This window comes from Salmo salar, chromosome 10 (assembly GCF_965601325.2).
Source record: "Salmo salar chromosome 10, fSalSal1, whole genome shotgun sequence".
Classification (NCBI taxonomy): domain Eukaryota; kingdom Metazoa; phylum Chordata; class Actinopteri; order Salmoniformes; family Salmonidae; genus Salmo; species Salmo salar.
Window position 1 is genome coordinate 104,519,393 of NC_138300.1, and position 23,037 is coordinate 104,542,429.

The following is a 23,037-nucleotide window of genomic DNA, read 5'->3' on the forward strand; positions in this document are numbered from 1 at the left end:
CAAAGGCATCATTTATACTTACTATCCTAGCAACGCAATGTGTTATGTTTAATCAGTTATTTACAGCCTATGAAAACACCATAGTGTGAATATTGAGTTTATTTTGTAGGTTGTTGGCAAAAGTGTTTGCTGCCTGCCCGCGTCATGATTAGTTGCGCAGGACCCGGATAAGCACGTGTACTAAGGCAAGGCAAAAAAATATTACACAATGTATAGGTAGGGCTAGTGGGCAGCCCAGCACAATCACAAGCCTGCGCATGTGATGAATCGCATATAGTCTACTCTTTATTATGTCTTGCCGTGAGACTATGTATGTACCTATATGTATTTACGTTAAAATGGTATCATTTCAAAATTGATTTCAACCAAATAACGCATATTCTAGCCTAGAGATTAGCTCTACCAATGCAGAATTTCAGATATGGTCAAATTTCAATCAAAAACTTCTGCAAGGATCATAACGTAAACACCATCTCTGAGATGAATCTAATAATCAAACCCTATTGTATTAGGGCCTACAATTTAATTACATTGTCCTGAAGCATGCGGTAAGGGGAATATCATCATTTGGGTGATGGTGACCGTGATACTGTCGTTAGTAGTTTGTATTCATGAGACAAGGGATGGGTGGGTAGTTGGGTGAGGAAACATGCAGTTTGAATATCTAGACACTAGATGGCAACATGCAATCACTATATAGGTATAGTATAGTGAATGATATAGGCTACGTTTATCAAGGAAAGGTTCAGAGTCATAACTGTGTGACCTTTGCATATGTAAAACAAATATGTAAAAATTGTTTTGATATAGTAACCTTCCTTATCTGGAAATGTATGGTGGGGATAGATCTTTGACATAGTGATTGAGGTTTGTAAACTGAGCACCAGGGTGCAGTGTTGCTTCAATGATAAGCAGCCTACAACTATAGTCAAATGTACCAACAATCCTCTCCCTCAATCCCACAGATATCAACAGTGCCCCATATCAGGATGATTTACAGTTAAATGAGAAATATCCTATGCCCCAATTATCTCTCCTTCCTTCCAAAGTGTGATAGTTCACTTCCCTTTACTGACTAATATGGTGGAACATCCCACTAGCCCAAGCCTCCACCAATCCAATGCTTTTAAATTTGTCTGAAGTAGCCTCGTGAACAAGTGTACACTTTAGGAGAAAGGCAATATTATTGGGATGCTGCCATGGCTATCTATGGCATAGGGCTATCAATCACCTTAGGGACATTTTCTGTTGTTGCACATACATGTTGACAATATGGTATGTACATGTCTCTCTCTCTCTTTCTCTATCCCCCTCTCTCTACTCCTCTATCTATCTCTATCTATCTATATGTCTATCTCCCTCTCTCTCAAACACATTCCGTTTTTGAGTGCATGTAACACTTTTCAGCCTGTCGAAGGCTCAATCCACACACACACACATCTCTCTCGCTCTCTCTGATTGTGATCAAGCCTTGGTCAATACAATTATGCATCTTTAATAGTCAATGATGCAGTATAATGTCTGACCTTGGCAAGGAATTCAGATGTCTACTTTTCAATGAGCTCTAGCTATCTCCTTGTAAGGGACCACATTATGCATGTCATCCATTATTAATGGCCTTGAGTCATGTTACCATTATTGCTGTCAGAACAAATGCCTAAGGGACTTTGCTATCCATAGCATGACACATTATGTGGATAATCACATTATCCAGTTTATCCAATCCATTACAGTCAGACCATTAGCCTTGAATTTTGAAATCGTGTTCAAGTTACAGCATGTGAAAGGACTGCTTCATTTATGAAGGTATAGTTTCAAATAGTAAGTAAAAAAAAATAAAGAAAATTAGATGGATTTGAAGAGAAAATAATTATATAGATATTTCAAATCCACTCCCCATATGGGTTATACATTGAATTGAGTAGACTAATGTAAATTAAATTGTATGATGAGGTGGTCCTAATTCAAAATCTCTCTCACTGCTCGAGTTATCCCGAGAGTGTATTGGCCGTTTGAAGAACATAGCCCCGCCTCCATCTACCAGGATCTTACTGCGTAAAACACAGACCACTGTAGCTGCTCTATGTGCTATGATGGAAACACTTCGAAGTTTTAGTTTGGATTGAGAAATATCAACTTGATTCGTTTCCACTGAAGGCAACGGGATAAAATATTGACACTTCAAAATACATCGCAGTCGGGCTTTAATTGCGTTCATTTAATTGCATTGGGCGACGTTGTGAGACATTTTGAGCCATTAATTCCAAAGTCCTCTTTACAGTATGAGGTGCAGTTATGGCAAGCAGTAGTAAGAAGTCAGTGGCGAGGACCCTGGAGGATCTGACGCTTGATTCGGGTTATGGTGGAGCAGCAGACTCCTTTAGGTCTTCCAGTGCTTCACTGTGCTGTTCCGAGGCACATATACCTTATGCGCATGGGGGGAATTTTTGGCATTTAACCGACTCCATGCACAGTCGCCACAACAGCCTGGACACGGTCAACACAGTCTTGGTCGAAGACTCCGATATCCTGGATTGCTCCGGCCAGTGCGCTAAACTACCCGAGCTCGAGGACGTGCCATGGAGCCTCGGGGAAGTAGAGAGCGCACTGAACAAGGACGAAGAGTTGAGGCTGGGGGTCGTGTCACAGGAGATCCTGGCTAGGCTCTCGGTCCTCATAAGCCGCGCACTCGTGAGGGTCGCCAGGGAAGCGCAGCGCCTGAGTTTGCGCTATGCCAAATGCACCAAATATGAGATTCAAAGTGCCATAAAGGTTGTCATGTCTTGGACAGTCTCGGTGAACTGCATCACCGCCGCACTCAGTGCCTTGTCTATGTACAACATGAGCACCGAGGACAAGTTCAGCCGCGGAAAGTCACTCAGATGCGGACTCATTTTCAACGTGGGGAAGTTCTTCAGGTGGATGGTGGACAGCCGAGTTGCGGTGAGGATCCACGAGCACGCTGCCATCTACCTGACAGCGTGCATGGAGAGTCTTTTCCGAGAGGTGTACGCACGCGCACTGCGGAGCGCGCTCGTGGAGAAAGATAATGGGATCCCTAAGTTCACTGTTGAGTCCCTCGAACAGGCCATCAACAACGATTCGGAGTTATGGGGGTTCCTGCAGCAGTATCAATACCTCATTTGTGGGAAGAATGCAAGTGGTAAGTTGTGTGTACATGACTAGTTCTGTGACGCATCTACTCAGTGCGTAATTCTAACGAATTCTTCATAATTGTGCCCAAAACATGGTGAAGGGATTTCTTATCACCATCTGTAATAAAGTCATTATCAAGTTAGGAGTTCACTTTCTCATGCTACAACATTTCTCGATGGACAGGGAGAAATAATCATGACTTCCCATATCCCCTCTGAATTTGCCCATGTATTTTTTCCTGTGTCTGACATGGCAGGATCATCCTGGGTCTTGGGTAACCCCTTTGTTGAGTTGCTGTATTCAATATGTTGATGTATGAGCACAGAGAATGGCCCCTTCTGTCACTGACATCAATGAGCATGGTTTATTTATGATAATGGAGGAGAGTGGGGAGAGAGAGCACCTAACCCCTCTTGGCTATGATCCATCTATTAAATAGATGGCGTTCTCAGAGTTCTTCATCAGTGTTGTGGTGCTGTGAATGCATGATACATTGAAGCAGGCTATAATTCACCGGGGAATATCTTTTGGATTTTCGTTCATGTCTTTAGCTTCTCATGTTTATAAGGGCAATTATCTCATTTCTGTGCAATACAGCTTTCAAACCTAAAAAAGGGTAATTTAAATGTAAGCTCTTACCTTCAGACTTCTTCATTGCTCATCCATACAGCAATACATTTAATCAGTTATAACCCAATAACCTAATGTAATAATAAGGTAATGTAATAGCAGACTGTATTACCTCTGTGGTAGATGCATTTAAAGTGCTGCTGTGGCTCCATACTCCAACAGGTTTATGTAATACAGAGCCCCAGGACACATAAGTGTTATCATGCGTTATTTTGAGTGATGTGAATGGGACTGAGTTGAAAACACAGAGGAGAAGTCCCTACTGATGCTGTGTTAAAGAGAGCTCAGGGGCAGGAGAAAGAGGACATGTCAAATGGCTCACACAATGGTCAGAAGGTGGTGGCTCCTAAAGCCAAACAATTTTTACATTGCACATTGTCACACCTATTGCAATGGCGACAAGAGAAGGCCTTAACTGTGGCCTAAGTGTAGAAGGTCATGACTTTCACAGCATTCTCATTTCCAATCTGTAACAATTTATCAATTATCTCAGTGCTGGTTGGCCTTTTCACCCCATCCCAACCTCAACCCCTTTATATCGTTCCAGCCATTCTTTCTCTGCCAAGTAGGAGTAGGCTAATTGAGGTGATTTTTCAGTATTATGGTCATGTCGGCTCCTCTCTCAGACTCAAGCGATGCATATCTTTATTGCATCTCTGTTGCAACAAGAGCTATTTTCTTTCGCTGGTGCTTTTCATAAATATAACTCCAAATACATTGAGGTGTTTAAATCTCCCTGTATGACTGCTCCTCCCACGCCCCTCTTCATCCATCCTCTCCTCCCTGAAGCCCTGAAGTAGCCCCCTTTGCTGGCAGCGTGGGCTCCTTAGTCAGAGAGAGTGTATTTGTCCTGCAAGTTGGAGGTCAGAACACCTATTTTGCAAGTGTAATTGTTATAGGGCCCAGAGTTTCTCCTGACCATGTGATCTGACCAGGGAAAACTCTGGGCCTAATAGGCTAAGGTCCCAGAGGTCCTCGTCAGATCATGTGGTTAATAAATACTACTGGAACCTAGTTTTAGTTAACACCTTACTTTTCAAATGTCCAAGACCAAGAGAGCAGCATGTTATATCTAAAGAAAACGCACTATCATTCATTGGAAAAAGCTGTTATTATACAATCCTTTACATTCCCCACTTTCCGGTGTGAAGTAAAGGCGTATTAATGTACTGTATGTGGTGAGCATTTCAAGTCATGGAAACCATTGGAACACAACAGGGTCCATTACCTCAACCACACACTGCTTCTGCTTACACAACACTCTTCCTCCTATTCCTTCCCCCTGTTCTCACGTATACTGTAGCTACTAGCGGTTCTCCGTTGGCACATCAGGCATATGGTAACCCTGGCTCACCCCTCCCACACACCCGGGGGTTCATTTCAGCAGCTACTGCCTCAGTATTCTGCTCAGGTGTTGGGTTCCCCTCTCTGCCTTTGGTATCCTGTCAAGACAGGAAGCTTGTTCGGTGGTGGAATTGCAGTGGCAGCCCCCACAAGCTCAAGGCAGGGGTTGCTTGTAATTTCCCTTTGTACATGTCACGAGAAATGTATCGAGAAACAGGACATTGATGCCCAGGGGTTTCTACCCCTGAGGATGACTCATAACCACACCTTGGCTGTGAGATGTCATGACTTTAGTGATGCACCTTTTCAAGTCTGGGCAGATGTTATGGAGATAGATGGTAGCTGGGAGGAGGGTCTCACCTCATGTGGTAGAACCCTCTCCCATGGCATTTGACCCTTCACACAGCTCCCACTCCATCAAACGGTGACATCCAAGTACAGAAATGCTTCGCAGAGTACATAGCTCTTTGAGATGCAGGAAAATACAGCACTAGAATGAATAGCCCTTCTGGGAATGGCAATCAAAAATGGACATTTAAGCAACAAAAATCTAAATATATTTTCCTCCATAATTGTATTTTTATTTTGCTGCATGCAGCGCAAGTTAGACACATGGGGCTTACTTCGTTTCGGCTTAAGTTAATAAGATGATTTATGTCAGTATGGTATGCTGTGTCTGGGTGTATGTCTCTAGGGTCTATGAAGACTGCGGCTGTGAGAGAATGTGTAGGTTGAAGTTCCATTCAGGCTAGGGCTCCTTTGTGCCTCATCCAGTGTTTCCCTGTGAGGTCGGTGCCTGGCGGCTGGTGCCCACAGTATGACATGTGCTGTGGTAAGCATTGTGGTCCACCAGGAATGACAGCGGTCTGCTGTGGTACCAGCCTGCACCAGACCCTGTAATGTCTGGGGCTGGGATATCTGTGGCAGATAAAAACACACACGTACACCACTAACCCTAAACATAACCTTAACCACTAACCCTAAACCTAACCACTAACCCTAAACCTAACCTTAACCACTAACCCTAAACCTAACCACTAACCCTAAACCTAACCTTAACCACTAACCCTAAACATAACCACTAACCCTAAACATAACCTTAACCACTAACCCTAAACCTAACCTTAACCACTAACCCTAAACCTAACCACTAACCCTAAACCTAACCTTAACCACTAACCCTAAACATAACCACTAACCCTAAACCTAACCACTAACCCTAAACCTAACCTTAACCACTAACCCTAAACCTAACCACTAACCCTAAACCTAACCTTAACCACTAACCCTAAACCTAACCTTAACCACTAACCCTAAACCTAACCACTAACCCTAAACATAACCTTAACCACTAACCCTAAACCTAACCTTAACCACTAACCCTAAACCTAACCTTAACCACTAACCCTAAACCTAACCACTAACCCTAAACCTAACCTTAACCACTAACCCTAAACCTAACCACTAACCCTAAACATAACCTTAACCACTAACCCTAACCCTAACCCTAACCACTAACCCTAAACCTAACCACTAACCCTAAACATAACCTTAACCACTAACCCTAAACATAACCTTAACCACTAACCCTAAACATAACCACTAACCCTAAACCTAACCTTAACCACTAACCCTAAACATAACCACTAACCCTAAACCTAACCTTAACCACTAACCCTAAACCTAACCACTAACCCTAAACCTAACCTTAACCACTAACCCTAAACCTTAACCACTAACCCTAAACCTAACCACTAACCCTAAACCTAACCTTAACCACTAACCCTAAACCTAACCTTAACCACTAACCCTAAACCTAACCACTAACCCTAAACCTAACCACTAACCCTAAACATAACCTTAACCACTAACCCTAAACATAACCACTAACCCTAAACCTAACCTTAACCACTAACCCTAAACCTAACCACTAACCCTAACCCTAAACATAACCACTAACCCTAAACATAACCTCAACCCATAACCCAAACCCTAAACCTAACTCCTAACCCTAAACCTAACCACTAACCCGTTACCCTAATTGTAACCCTAAACCTAACCCCTAAGCTTAAAATAGCCTTTGTTCTCATGTTTTACTATCCCTGTGGGGACTTTTGTGGATTTTAGGTCCCCACAAGGATAGAATAACCAACACACACACACACACACACACACACACACACACACACACACACACACACACACACACGCACACACGCACGCACGTACGTGGGTGCGTGCGTACACAAGCCCCTTGCAATTACAGAGCAGAACTGGGTTTAATAATGAGGAGCTAGGGCAGGCAATGTTAATGTTAGATGGTGTATGGCAGTGATTTCACAGACATTTGAGGCGAGGAGGGATTCTTGCCAACTTTACCTCAGATGATCAACCACTAAGACGTGATCAAAACCAGGCAACTCCCCGCCCAGGACCCAAGGTGGAGATAAACTTTAGAAACACAATCTATCTTCAACATTAGGCCTTAGAGGCCTAAGAGGATTTCTGAAAAACATTTAGCCGTCTTCCTTTCTCATCCACTGCTGTGCATGATGACACATGTAGCTGGCAGACTGGCACTAAGTACTGTCACTTTGCACCAGAAAGACAGAAACTGAGCATCAGCACCATTGTATCCAAGAAGAGCTTGGAAATATCATCCTATGAAAAACCTGCAGTCTGCAGTGCTGTACCAGCAAGCAAGTGCATGCAATAGGGAGACCACAATAGTTATCCGCCAAGGATTTGAGACATCAGGGTGAATCCTAACTTCCAAATGTATGTAGCCTCCCATTGATATCACTGCATGACTAAGTAAACATTTTATTGAAGTGGAAGTTAGGATTTAACCCATAGTGAATGGCTCATGGTGTGTGGAAAATCTGGAATTTTTGTAGAGAGGCTTTGGCATGAGGAAGTTAACAACAGATCAGCACTTCTGAATTTAGCTGGAAGAAGACAGTCTACAAGTTTCAACATGTGGATTAGTCAGACAAAACGGTGCTGTCACACAATCATTCTCTATAGCCTTGCTGCTAGTGATTACTTCTCTTACTGTAGCTTGGAGGCACAATCTAGTTCAGCATGCAGTATTTGGGTTGAACATTTGTTATGGATGAAAATGTATTAAATCAACTAGCATTAGTTTATATATTATTTTGTTTTTCATTTCAAATTCAAAATGAATATAGCCAACAATAGAATTTGATTTGTAATTTGTTGTCATTTACTACAATACTGCAAAAGGCTTATTGTCAGTGACAATGTGTATTTCACCTTGCTGCTGCCTATGGGAAGGAGAATAGCTCAAATTGACTCAGACAGTGTGGCATGTCGGGGCAGGACATGATAGGTGAACTATGAACAATGGTCTCTCTGTCTTTCTCTCTCTTTCTCTCTCTCTCTCTTCCCATTGTCTTTTCTCTGCTATGTTTATGTTTCCCTCAGCCGACGCCAGATTTAGTCAAATAAAGCCTCTAATCTGGTCAAAGATCAACATCAGGGTCTTTCTATAAATAAAGGCGCCAATGTGTGACATCAGGGTAAAAAAAAATAATTGTTTGATATACATTTAAATATACATTTTCTTGCAACTTCACATGTGTAGTTACAGGATTAAGAGTCTAGATAGGCACAATGAGACCATAACTCTTAGCAACAACAAAACATCTACATCATTCAAAATGTCACATGAAATATGGACATTGAATGTTGCTTTGTCATGCCTAGTTGCCGGGTCGGATTGTGCTTTAGTCAACTTCTCTATCATTTATAGCCATGCTAATCCTTCCAGAAGAATGAAGAAGATAAACAACAGCATTTCTATATATTTTTTTATAGTTGATATAGTCATTTAATACAATAATATAATACAATGGGTTCTGTCAACAAAGTCACTGACAATAATAATAACCAAGAATGAAATCATTATAATCAGTAAACTCTTCAAGCAGTGTGTGTGTGCGTGTGTGTGTGAAAACTCGACATCACATTCTTGCTTCCTATGTCCTTGTTTCCTCCACTCCTTGCCTCTCCTTAAAAGTGCATTGGAGACAGTGGGGAGGAACCTTCCCTCCGCTCCCCCAATGTGCTTTGAGAGGGAGGTGAGGAATGGAGGAAACAAAGGCAGAATCTCAATTGCATTTCCTTCATTCCTCATGTCTGATCTTCACCTCTGATTTTCTAATCCAATGGGTTTTGAGAATGAGACGAGGAGAGAGGATGCAGCAAATCAAGGAAATGCTATTGAGGACAGAGGAAGCAAGTATTTGACAGCTATTAACAATCTTTGCCAGTGCCAGACTGACTGACTGACTGACAAACTGAGCTACCATAAAACCCATGGCGTGTCCAGAAACATCCCCTAGCCCCTACTGCCCAGAGTCTAGACACTTGTGGAGATCTGAGCGGGATTGATAGGTAGTGACATGGTGAGAGCTCCACCTTACCCTCTGAAAGTCTTTGTGCAATTTTGGCAGTATTGCTTACACCTGTCCAGTTTTCTCAGATCTCCACAAGTGTCTATGGGTAGGACTAGGGGTTGTTTCTGGACAGGACCCCACAACCATTCAGGTGTGTGGTGGACCTACAGCATGAAACTTGAGGTATTGGTTGGATGTTTCATTCCATTGCTATACACACACAGATTTGCACAGGTGTAAGCTGGACACACCCACAACACCCCACCAGGCTGATCAGACAGGTTTGGATAGCTGGAGACCTGCTGCAAACAGTTAAAGGATATATTTACATGTCTACTATTCACACCCGTGCTTCATTCCAGCTAGTTAGATGTGCAACCAGTGACTAACTATAGTTAAGGCATATCTCTAGTCTAGCAATAGATACTGTTGTTTTGGCTGTATACCATCATTTAATAAGATTTTTTTATTTATTTAGCCTTTATTTAACTAGGGCAAGTCAGTTAAGAACAAATTCTTAATTACAATGACGGCCTAGGAACAGTGGGTTAACTTCCTTGTTCAGGGGCAGAATGACAGACCTTGTCAGCTCAGGGATTCGATCTAGCAACCTTTCAGTTACTGGCCCAACACTCTAAGCACTAGGCTACCTGCCGCCCCTGCCTTCCCAGATTACCAATGGTTAGCTAAGTAGCTAGGAATTATCAATCAGATAACCATTTACAGTAACAGCAGTTCATTAATAAGTTAATACACAGTAAATCTTGTGCAGAAATGTAGAAATCTTACCTTATCTTGGAACTGTGGCACGGTATGAGCAGAAAATAATAGATTTATGGAATGGAGTTGGAAGGGTGACCTCCTACTTTGAAAGGACAGGAAGAGTTGGCTTTGCACTTGACCAGGCATTCCACATTTAACCCCAACCACATTTAACCCCAACCACATTTAACCCCAACCACATTTGAACATCAAAAAGTCAAGTCGTTTTTTTTGGTTTATATGGGGGGATTTCTATAAAAAAACGAATAAACAGGCACTTTTCATGTTCCCAATTGCTCAGTTTTAACTTGGAAAACAAAAGACCAAAACATACACAGACCGTAATCTTATTTTAAGAATCTTGATTTAATGTTGTCTGGGAAGTAGGCTAATTATCTTGAGCGTCATAACAACACACACCAAAATGCTCTGTCAATCCTCCAGGTCAACATTCATTCCAGCCCTTTGGCTGTTAAACTGCGTGCAGTATCACACTCTTTAACACTCGACTGTCATTCAGAAAATCCTTTCCTGAATCAGCTGATGTTGCGTGATAATGTCCCCGTGAAACTAAACAGCTAGACGTCAAACAACTATTATGTGTAATTATTGAAGAACCCTGTTAATGACAGTATCCATTTTTGTTTTATTACTCATATTAAAGTTACTCTTTCTGTTTGAAGCATTGTATTTTGCAATCACATACATTATTTTGGATCAATGTGTAATTCAATTGATAAATGCTTAGTATATTATATAAGAAGAAGAACATGTATCATTAATGTAAGGAAAGGAAGGTATTGTTTAAAGTCACCAGATTTTTGTCAAATCTGTGAAGACTCCAAGCGTGAGAAAGGGTTTATACATAGATTTTGATTCAACTCATGAAATACATTGAATGTATCTATGTTCCCCGGTTATTTCTTAATGTATTCACATGAAAAAAAAGGCTAAAAGCTCCAAACAGTTGTCCACTACAAGAAATGCTCACTGGTACCCTAGTTTATAGAAAGACCCATCAACAGAAAGGCTTCCAGATTACCAAAAATATCTTCTTGATTACAACAAATCCACCACCCTATTTCTCACCATTGAAAGAAACCGTGCGGACCTGCACTCCCAATAACCCCTAACAAACTCTGATTCTCTGACTGATGGGCCTCGGCTGGTGCAGTGCTGGTCCGTACTCCGCTTTAGGGTTACCACACGTTCAGAAGAGTTTACACATTTACATGCTTCTCCCCACTCAAACACCAGCCATTACATCACTGTTGATGGGTTTGATAGGTCTCTGATGATCACCTAGTCTATTGACACTAAGACGATGGTGAATAGGGCCTGATTGTATGATTACTGAACCTATGGGGTATTACGTAGTAATGGTGTGTGTTTATCTCTACAGAACACCCTTCATATGTGTTATCCGAGGATAGCTGGGGGGATTTTAGTTGTGGATGTTTGCATCGCTTGCTATGTTCCATTATCCAGTCACTTGAATATGGGAGCTCAAGACTGGTTGAGAGTCATAAACAGACCAATAACTACAGAGATTGAAACCAACTGAATGAAATAAAGATGGCTAGATACCTAATCAACACCACTGACTTAAAAAGGTATTGGTTTAGGATCATTTACTTTATTATAATTTTCACTTCAATCATTTAGCAGACACTCTTATCCAGAGCGACTTACAGTAGTGCGTGCATACATTTGCATACATTTTCATAAATTTTTGTACTGGTCCCCCGTAGGAATGGAACCCACAACCCTGGTGTTGCAGCTGAGCCACACAGGATTATAATATATTTTGCTGCATTCTGAGGTGTTCTTAACCTTTAACAGCCGTTTGCTGGTATGAAATGTCAATGGGAACACTATAATACACTATTTCCACTAATCCTCAGTTATGGCAATGGGGCTCTGTCTTGTGGCTTTGTGAGATAAAGGTATAGGGACACTATTATTGTAGCCTTGTGTAAACCACTCTGTGTGCTTCCCCTACAGAGGGAAAATAAATGACTATCAGCTGTACAAACACAGAGCCTGATGTAGTTCATATAGAAGATATAAACATCTTTGCTCCAGGCATGTCACCGTCTCAGAGAAATAAACATGTACCTATTCCCATGTGATTTCTCATTTGTAGTGTTATTGAAGGTAAAGACAGTTCAGGGCACGGGGAACAACATTAAGACAATTTATTCAACATACTGATGATGTCACCGCAGACATGCTCTGTGTGTGTGTGTGTGTGTGTGTGTGTGTGTGTGTATGTTTGAGAAAGAGAACAGCAATCACATAATTATACTTTTTTTGCTGGGTCACTTCCTAGAGCCCAGTGGAACTGCTGATGGAATACTGATTCTGCTCCGAAGGACCGCTATCCCATTACTCCCATGTGAGATCAGAACAGTGACCTCAGGAGTGTGTGTGTGTGTGTGTCTGCACTTCCTCCCTCTGCCCCTAACAGCTCTCACAGCCTTGGCCCTTGCTTCAGTCAGAAAACCCTCTAACCTCCCTCCACCCTAGTCGGATGGATTCCATAAAATTACTCCTGAAAAGAGACGATATCTCTATTCTCTCTCTTCTCTGAGTCTCCTTTCTCAGTGCATTCATAATGCGGCATCTTTCTGTCATGGCTTTTATTCAGAGTAAGAGATAGGTCGTATTCACTAGAGTTCTATTTAGATGAATTAGGCAACAAATGGAAGAAAATGGACTGAAACAGGGAGAAACTACCTGAACTTGTCCAATAAGAAACACTCATTTTCTATGGAATTTTCTTTGCTACGGTGTTCAGAACCATGAGTTTGGGTGACCTTGTCCTTTCCTGGCTGTCTGGCGGGGGTCTAATAGTGCTGTCAGTCCAGACATTGAGGGCCCCGCTGGGAACCCATTCCTCCCTTCAGCCCTGCCGACTGCAGACTGAGAGACAGACACATGTGCCTGGGCCTTGACAGATATCCCCCTATCCAGCTTCCTTCTCTAGTTTCAGTATGTGTGTGTTAGTGATGGGTGGAGGTGGGTAGATGGGTATGTATGTGTGTGTGGGTGCATGTGTGTGGGTCTGTGGAAGTGTGTGTGAGTCTGTGTAAAGTGAAAGTCTGTCAGAAACCATATTCATACAGGCAGCTCTCTCTCCCTTCCCCCCTAACTCTTAGACACTGACTGAGTAGCTCCTTGTCTAGTACCCACGACATATGTTACGCATTACTCCTCGAAACGCATTACTCCTCAAAATGCATTACTCCTAAAAAAAACATTACTCCTCAAAACGCGTTACTCCTCAAAATGCATTACTCCTAAAAAAACATTACTCCCGAAACGCATTACTTGTCGAAACGCATTACTCCTAAAAACACATTACTCTTCGAAATGCATTACTCCTCGAAACGCATTGCTCCTAAAAAACATTACTCCTCCAAACACATTACTCCTCGAAACGCATTACTCCTAAAAAACATTACTCCTCGAAACACATTACTCCTCGAAACGCATTACTCCTCGAAACGCATTACTCCTCGAAACGCATTACTCCTAAAAAAAAATACTCCTCGAAATGTATTACTCCTAAAAAAAAACATTACTCCTCGAAATGCATTACTCCTAAAAAATATTACTCCTCAAAATGCATTACTCCTAAAAAAACATGACTTGTCGAAACGCATTACTCCTCGAAACACATATTACTCCTCGAAATGCATTACTCCTAAAAACATTACTCCTAAAAACATTACTCCTCAAAACACATTACTCCTCGAAACGCATTACTCCTAAAAATACATTACTCCTCGAAATGCATTACTCCTAAAACATTACTCCTCGAAACACATTACTCCTAAAAAAATACTCCTCGAAATGCATTACTCCTAAAACATTACTCCTCAAAACGCATTACTCCTCGAAATGCATTACTCCTAAAACATTACTCCTCGAAATGCATTACTCCTCGAAATGCATTACTCCTAAAACATTACTCCCCGGAACACATTACTCCTCGAAATGCATTACTCCTAAAAAACATTACTCCTTGAAACGCATTAGTCCTAAAACATTACTCCTCGAAACACATTACTCTTCGAAACGCATTACTTCTAAAAAACATTACTCTTCGAAATGCATTACTCCTAAAAACATTACTCCTCGAAAAGCATTACTACTGAAAGGTATATATATTTTTGTTTCATTACATTTTTTATTGCAAACATGGTGGTTTCTGTGTGACTCTTATTTCATCCTCACTGAGGATCAGTGACACACAGAATAACAAGCTCGTTGTGACAAAACAGATGGAGTGTAGGTAAAGCATGGCCCTTCATTTCGGCACCTTATTCCCTACATAGTACGTCCATGTGTTTGGGGAGAGGGAAGGACACTTAAGATTAGATGTATATTTGTCTTAAATAACCGAAATAAAGAAGCTCAGATGGTTTCTCTATCGAGGGAGTATTTTGTAGTTTTACTTAAAGCTAACTGTTTGTTTTGCCATATATATTTGCTTTATGGCTTAGTAACATGGACTAATGAAGAGCACTTCTAAATCTCAGTTCTTTACAGGGTAATGTTCAATAAGGGAAATATTTATAGTGCAGTTGTATCTGGTAACTTGATCTATTCAGCAGAGTCCAGAAATTACAATAATTGGACTCAAGAGAGATTAAAGGGGTACACAGAGGGAGAGAAAGAGAGAGAGAGGTGATAGCACTTGCAACAGTTCAAGATTTTATCAGCTCTAACTCCAGAAGGCTACCACTATTTCACTGTTGTGTGTTGTTCTGTACTAGATGTGTTCAAAGTTAGTTCACCCTAGTGATTTCTGATCAATGGCCAGTCACCACTGGGTGGTAGATAAGTAGATGATGTGGTCGTTGTCTTTATTTTCTCAGTATCAGTCATCAGACAGACAGTGAAACTAAATATACAGTGATTCACAGGGACTGGCAGAGCAGGTGACAGGTTAGATTGTGACAGGTGTGTCAGGCCTTGTCTCAGCATGTCGCCCTTTGTGAGCCAGACAGGTGTGTGTGAGAGAGTCTAGCACACTTCCTGCACGGTGGAAGTCTCCCGTTCAAAGGAGCCACAGATCAAGTAAGGACGTTCACTAAGAACAAGTTACCAACAGGTTTGCATAGCTAGAGACCAGGCTGCAGTTAGACTGGTGATATGGTATATAAGTATTCTTGAGGGGCAAAAATCTCATTCGGAAACCAGTGAAATAAGTGTAGTCAGTGACTTTGTGTCGTTTGCTACCGTGGAGTTATCAGCCATAACAAGCCTAGGCAGTGCAGTTGTTTAAATGATCAAATGAACAATTAGACACACAAACTCCTACATTAAAGCCTTTCTAACTCACATCCCCCAAATGAATGAACACCTTCATCAGATTTCCTGTTCCTGTGTCTGTCTGTGGGCCCATGCAAGTGAAGCTCAGTCACAGAGAAGAAAGCTCTCAGGTCACATGATTCAAATAAGCTCTCTCTCATTAAGTCCGTGACTGTGGGCCGTGGAGCTGAGTGCTGTATCTGGCTGGCTCGTCTGTGATCACAGGGACAAAAGACAGTGTGTTTGATGAATTTAAACAGCGGCAAGCTAATTACGGTGATGAATGCTAACAAATGTGTCTCTTCCTATCTGGGGTTGTAAGGAAGGAGGTTAGCTAGTCCAGTAGAACTCCAGTGGTTCTGGAACGTTCCTCCTAATGTTTTATGGTAGTATTATTACTCCCAGGATGGCAGGGGGCCCAGGGATAAGGGACGATGGACTGTGTTGAAATGGCAAAACCGCCATATTTTTCTCCCATAGCTTTTTAGTAAATGTCACATTCAGATCTGAAGGCACCGGTTCAATTCTCATCTATATTGAAGTTCCCTTTTGGAAAAATAAAGTTATTCTATTCCATTCCATTCTACTTTATTGCTCCCCAGAAGACTATGATAGATGTTAAAACAGTATTCTCTGCCCCTATAACCTTCTGCACACCTGCAGACCTTATCACCTCCTAGTTGGTAATCTCATTCACAGCTGCAGTCAGTGAGAGACAGACTTTGACTGGTTGGTGCACATCGTATTGCTACCAGATCCAGAGCTGATAGAGAGATAAATAAGGAGGCACAGAGAGAGAAAGAGAGAGAGAAAGAGAAAGAAAGAGATAAACAGAGACAGAGAGAGGGGGAAGTGAAGGAGAGAAAGAGAGACAGAGAGAGAAAAAAGAGCACTAAGCCCTGCACCCTGCACCCTGCAGTGAACTCCTGGGGCTGTCTGCAGCGTGCTGGCAGGGGGAATCTGAATCCATCCAATTTGGTCTATTTGCTCTGCTAACGGTGTCTAAAAGTAGGCCAGCCTGTGCCTAAAAGCAGAGCTGCCAAAATGACTGCACAGGCCTGCACTTGACAAGGAGGATGACAAGAGGTCTGGCAGGAAGGGCAGGACACAGGGCTGCGATTGAGAAGAGGAAGTCCTTAAATATAAGTCAAAAGGAGACCGGGACAGCCGTACTATTATTACTACAACCAACCAGCCCACATTGTTAAACAAAGCCAAGCTGTGTGGTATGGTGCTTTATGCTTGTGGTAGCTAGTAAACTGGTTGTGTTCTACTACAGTACCCGGTCCTTCTCTCAGCACATATCCAAGCTGCAGGCTAAGGTTAAATCTAGACTTGGTTCCCTCTATCGTAATTGCTCCTCTTTCACCCCAGCTGCCAAACTAACACTGATTCAGATTACCGTCTTAGATTACGGAGACGTAATTTATAATTTATAGATTGGCAGGTAAGGGTGCCGTCGAGCGGCTAGATGTTCTTTACCATTTGGCCATCAGATTTGCCACCAATGCTCCTTATAGGAGGCCTCCCTCCCCACTATCTGAGATACCTACTGCAACCCTCGTTCTCCACATACAACACCCGTTCTGCCAGTCACATTCTGTTAAAGGTCCACAAAGCCCACACATCCCTGGGTCGCTCCTCTTTTCAGTTTGCTGCAGCTAGCGACTGGAACGAGCTGCAAAAAACACTCAAACTGGACAGTTTTATCTTCATCTCTACATTCAAAGACTGAATCATAGACACTTATTGACACTTGTGGCTGCTTCGCGTGATGCATTGTTGTCTCTACCTTTTTGCCCTTCGTGCTGTACCATGTTTGTGCTGCTGCCATGTTGTGTTGCTACAGTGCTGCTGCCATGTTGTGTTGCTACAGTGTTGTTGTCATGTTGTGTTGCTACCATGCTGTGTTGTCATGTTGTGTTGCTACCATGCTGTGTTGTTGTCTTAGGTATCACTTTATGTAGTGTTTTGGTGTCTCTCTTGTCGTGATGTGTGTTTTGTCCTACTTTTTTTTAATCCCGACCCTCGTCCTCGCAGGAGGCCTTTTGCCTCTTGGTAGGCCATCATTGTAAATACGAATTTGTTCTTAAATGACTTGCCTACTTAAATAAAGGTTAAATGAAAATAAAAAATAAAAAAACAAAGCTCAGAGAACAGAGCAAAAAAGACCAACGGAAATGTATGGCTATAGGCTAATACTAGCACCATTTGGTCTTATGCTTATTTTGTTATGTAATCTCTTCATCACATTGTGCTATAGGCTGCAGATGGATGGTGATGCATTGTGACACCCTGTACAGGGATGTACACAGTCATAGCCATAGCCACAGGGCAGTGTCCTGTGATAATGGGGTGTAAGGGCATTCTGATAGACCCTTGGCCCCCTCTGCTCTCTCTATCTCTCAGCACCTCCAGCTGTGTGATAACCAAAACAGAGGCAGAGGGTCGTCAGGGCGGACGATTGATGCTGACCCCTGTGCTCTCCGCTCTCCCCGGGGGTCTCGAGTTGTCACGTGGACCTCAATACACCCGCGGAGGCTACCACAGGCTATGGGGGGGTGTTGAGTAACCAGCCGTGTGCCCCCAGGAAGTGAACAGATCAATACTTGATTAAACGATTTAACATTCCACAGCATCAGATTCAGATAACTCTCTTTTGTTGTTCTGTAACCCCCTCCCGCCCCTCAGAATAGAACGGTCCAATGCAAAGCATTGATTTTCAGACCAGTTTCTGCTCTAATGGATAGAACGATGGGCTTCATTTTGCTGTGATGGGAGCCTGTCAAGCCCTCTGGCCATAGTCGATAGTGATGGGCCAACAATCAGCAGCAAAGCTAGAGACTAGAGAAAACTAGAGAAAGACAAACGGCTAAAGAGAGACAGCTCTTATTGCCCAGAGGGATAGGCTAAGGTGGCTGTGAAGCCAATATTCCAACTGCTCCACCACACCCAGCCACAGGGGAGGGCAAATCTGTCATGATGTTTATAGCAAGATGTTCTTTGCTTCTCATCCTATAGGAATCATGTGAGAGAGCCAGATAGCATTTTCTTGAGTAATAAGGGAAGAGAAAGGGAAATGGGATATCTAGTCAGTTGCACAACTGAATTCCTTCAACTGAAATGTGTCTTCCGCATTTAAACTAAGCCATCTGAATCAGAGAGGTGCGGGGGGCAGCCTTAATCGACGTCCACGTCATCAGCGCCCGGGGAGCATTTGTTGTTGGGGTTAACTGCCTTGCTCAAAGGGCAGAACGGCAGATTTTTCCACCTTGTACATTGTAACATACATTGTATATTGTAACAATCAGTAGCATGCTTCCTATACCCAAGAGGAATTAAATAGATGTATCTGATGTTGCTGTAACATTTTTTAAAGGACCAGGGGATAGTGGTTGCAATTCAACGCATGATAAAATCCTTCGCATGTCAGTGCTGGCAGGCTGAAGAAACAGGAAAGCGTACTGTCCTGTCTGGTATCATCACAATGTGTATATACAGTTGAAGTCGGAAGTTTACATACATCTTAGCCAAATACATTTAAACTCCGTTTTTCACAATTCCTGACATTTAATCCTAGTAAAAATTCCCTGTTTTAGGTCAGTTAGGATCACCACTTTATTTTAAGAATAGGAAATGTCAGAATAATAGTAGAGAGAATGATTTATTTCAGCTTTTATTTCTTTCATCACATTCCCAGTGGGTCAGAAGTTTACATACACTCAATTAGTATTTGGTAGCATTGCCTTTAAATTGTTTAACTTGGGTCAAACGTTTCGGGAAGCCTTCCACAAGCTTCCCACAATAAGTTGGGTGAATTTTGGCCCATTCCGCCTGACAGAGCTGGTGTAACTGAGTCAGGTTTGTAGGCCTCCTCGCTCACACACGCTTTTTCAGTTCTGCCCACAAATTTTCTATAGGATTGAGGTCAGGGCTTTGTGATGGCCACTCCAATACCTTGACTTTGTTGTCCTTAAGCCATTTTGCCACAACTTTGGAAGAATGTTTGGGGTCATTGTCCATTTGGAAGACCCATTTGCAACCAAGCTTTAACTTCATGACTGATGTCTTGAGATGTTGCTTCAATATATCCACATAATTTTCTGTCCTCATGATGCCATCTATTTTGTGAAGTGCACCAGTCCCTCCTGCAGCAAAGCACCCCCACAACATGATGCTGCCACCCCCCGTGCTTCATGGTTGGGATGGTGTTTTTTGGCTTGCAAGCTTCCCCCTTTTTCCTCCAAACATAACTATGGTCATTATGGCCAAACAGTTATATTTTTGTTTCATCAGACCAGAGGACATTTCTCCAAAAAGTACGAACTTTGTCCCCATGTGCAGTTGCAAACCGTAGTCTGACTTTTTTATGGCGGTTTTGGAGCAGTGGCTTCTTCCTTGATGATCAGCCTTTCAGGTTATGTCGGTATAGGACTCGTTTTACTGTGGATATAGATACTTTTGTACCTGTTTCCTCCAGCATCTTCACAAGGTCCTTTGCTGTTTTTCTGGGATCGATTTGCACTTTTCGCACCAAAGTACGTTCATCTCTAGGAGACAGAACACGTCTCCTTCCTGAGCGGTTTGACGGCTGCGTGGTCCCATGGTGTTTATACTTCCGTACTACTGTTTGTACAGATGAATGTGGTACCTTCAGGTATTTGGAAATTGCTTCCAAGGATGAACCAGACTTGTGGAGGTCTACAATTTATTTTCTGATGTCTTGGCTGATTTCTTTTGATTTTCCCATGATGTCAAGCAAAGAGGCACTGAGTTTGAAGGTAGGCCTTGAAACACATCCACAGATACACCGCCTATTGACTCAAATTATGTCAATTAGCCTATCAGAAGCTTCTAAAGCCATGACATAATTTTATGGAATTTTCCAAACTGTTTAAAGGCACAGTCAACTTAGTGTATGTAAACTTCTGACCCACTGGAATTGTGATACAGTGAATTATAAGTGAAATAATCTGTCTTTAAAAAATTGTTGGAAAAATTGCTTGTGTCATGCACAAAGTAGATGTCCTAACCAACTTGCCAAAACTATAGTTCGTTAACAAGAAATTTGTGGAGTGGTTGAAAAACGAGTTTTAATGACTCCAACCTAAGTGTATGTAAACTTCCGACTTCAACTGTATATTGGATTCTTGATGTGAAGGATAACTGAATTGCCTGTGCTCTAGACATTGTTTAGGGCAGCCATGAAGGTTAAGAGTATGATTGTGTAGGGAGATTTATATGCCACCATAGAAGGTTATTGTGTATATAATCTGACTGCGTAGACCATGAGCTGTGCAAATTGTGTTAGGATTTGAATCATTTCCTCGGGTTTGGTCTTATCACAGGAGCTTTGCCTCTCAAGGCCTGATTGTCAATGGAGAAAAATGAGAAAGTAGCAGAGGATGATTTTGATCTGTTCATGGACCTCATACAAATAAATCACGCTACATCAGTCACTCCAGCTAGCAAAGTCACATTCACCATCCATTCTCATCAGAAATAGTGACAGTTGAAAAGCAACTCAGACAGGAACTACAAAAACTTGAAGGTAATGGATTAAATAATGGGTTCAGAAGTCCAAGTGGTACGGTTACACTTGTAGCTCTACTTATGTATGCATTCATAAAGCCTTCATAACAGCTATGTAAGACCTAACATTCATCATAGGCAGGCATAAACATTATGAACAATGGCATAAGATAGCAGTCAGGCTTTCTAAGTAATTATTTTCCTTCTGGGTGTGATAATGAGATATTGTCAACTAATATGGTAGTTATTAGATATTTCTTCTGGCATCTCAGAATCCCAGGAGTACATTTGATGGCTGGAGGCCTGTATTAAACCCTCCCCAGCCTAGCCATCCCGTCCTAGATGATATGGTTTGATGAAGTGAAAGTCAGTCAGAGTGACAGGGACCGTGTCCTGGGATGCTCGGCCAAGCTTCGTTCACTTCTGGTGCACTCACCCATCCCTATTGCTCAACCGTGCCTAGTCAGAGAAAAACCTCACAAGCTAAAAGTTTATTCAGCGGTACGTAGGTATGTACAAACATACTATCTCTGCACCACCGATCTCTAATGATGGGCGTTGTTCTTTATTTGAAAATGCAGTACATGTTTTTTGTTTTGCCATTGGGGTATATACCTATCAGTGTGTTTTCAGCTGTACCGATCCGCTGTGTCTGTGTTGTTGAGATGCATTAGAACAGAAATAATAGAGACTGCCACAGTATATGAACTGAATCAATTCAGTCTTGTCAAAGACCTCTCTAGAATCTGGTAGATATACGTTGTGTTTTTTCATAGCTGCTGCTCAGTGTTCTACTGTTAGACCTGTCATGGTTCTGAACATGGAATAATCTCTTTCTTGGAAACATTGTAGAGAACATGAGAAATATGAGACTACAGTCATTTTTTATTGCCATCCATTATGTTGTGCCTTCTGTGCATTACATTGATCTTTATTTCCCTGCCCAGTCCTGTCTTTCTCCATCCAAGAATAAACCACTCATAAGTCTTTATTGCCTTAAGAGGCAGGGGGTTTACCTACGTTACATTTTGAATGACGATGAATGCATACGAGCATTGACTGTATAGGATATCTCTCTGAAATCAGACATTGTATCTCCTCACCCAAGTGGAAGGCATCATAAGGCATCATGGGAAAATGACTCAAGATACTCTATGCTCAGTAGGACCATTAAGCTCTTTACTTTCCACTGAATTCACTCTGTGCCACTGGCTGAGCCTCAATGGCGTTCAAGCGCCATTAAGGAGCCATAAAGTTATGCTTTATTTGAAAATTAAATCCACTTCATTTGCCTTGGGAGGGAAAATAAGTGCTTTGCCTTATTTTAGATAGTGCCGCGGTTACCGACGAAGCTAATGACATTATATGAAGCTAGCTATTAGGAATGCTATGCAGTTCCTTGAAATAATTATGTTTGGTGACAGTCTCAGAAGGTGTAAGTAGTTCAACAGCAAGGGTATATTGCCATATGGAATATGCCCCAGTCAGTCACCTTCTAGGCTGTGAACACTAGTAATGCCAAACCCATGCTTTAAATGCAGCACAGTCACTGGAAACTATCTCAGGAATCCCCCTCAAACACCCAACAAAATGATATCATCACCCCTCGCCACATTCAAAACAAACACACTTGGGCAGCCCACTCCAAACCTTCCCACTGTATTTTGCGTGCCTCAGGGTTTTGATTCATTGACATGTTTTTTTAAATTGTTGTTAGCCATACTCAGCAAACCCCCACAGATTTATAGCATCATTAAATAGGCTTTTGATTTTGAAGTGGATGGCTCCATTGCTCATAATGATGGGTCTTTAAAAGAGTATTATAGCCCATCTCTGGGATTGGGAAGACTGGGAAGACCCAAACCCACAG

The 23,037-nt window shown here is 42.1% G+C and overlaps 1 protein-coding gene across 2 annotated transcripts in view; it reads left to right on the forward strand.

Annotated features, from left to right (window-relative positions):
* Positions 1-2,053: 2,053 nt before the first annotated feature.
* LOC106561406 (ankyrin repeat- and BTB/POZ domain-containing protein 3-B) overlaps positions 2,054-23,037 on the forward strand; it is a 117,126-nt gene continuing 96,142 nt past the window's right edge. For both annotated transcript variants that reach the window (XM_014125350.3, XM_082957311.1), the window contains exon 1: positions 2,054-3,163. In XM_014125350.3, the coding sequence (XP_013980825.1) occupies positions 2,296-3,163 (868 nt within the window). In that variant the 5' untranslated portion in view covers positions 2,054-2,295. The remainder of the gene's footprint in view (positions 3,164-23,037) is intronic.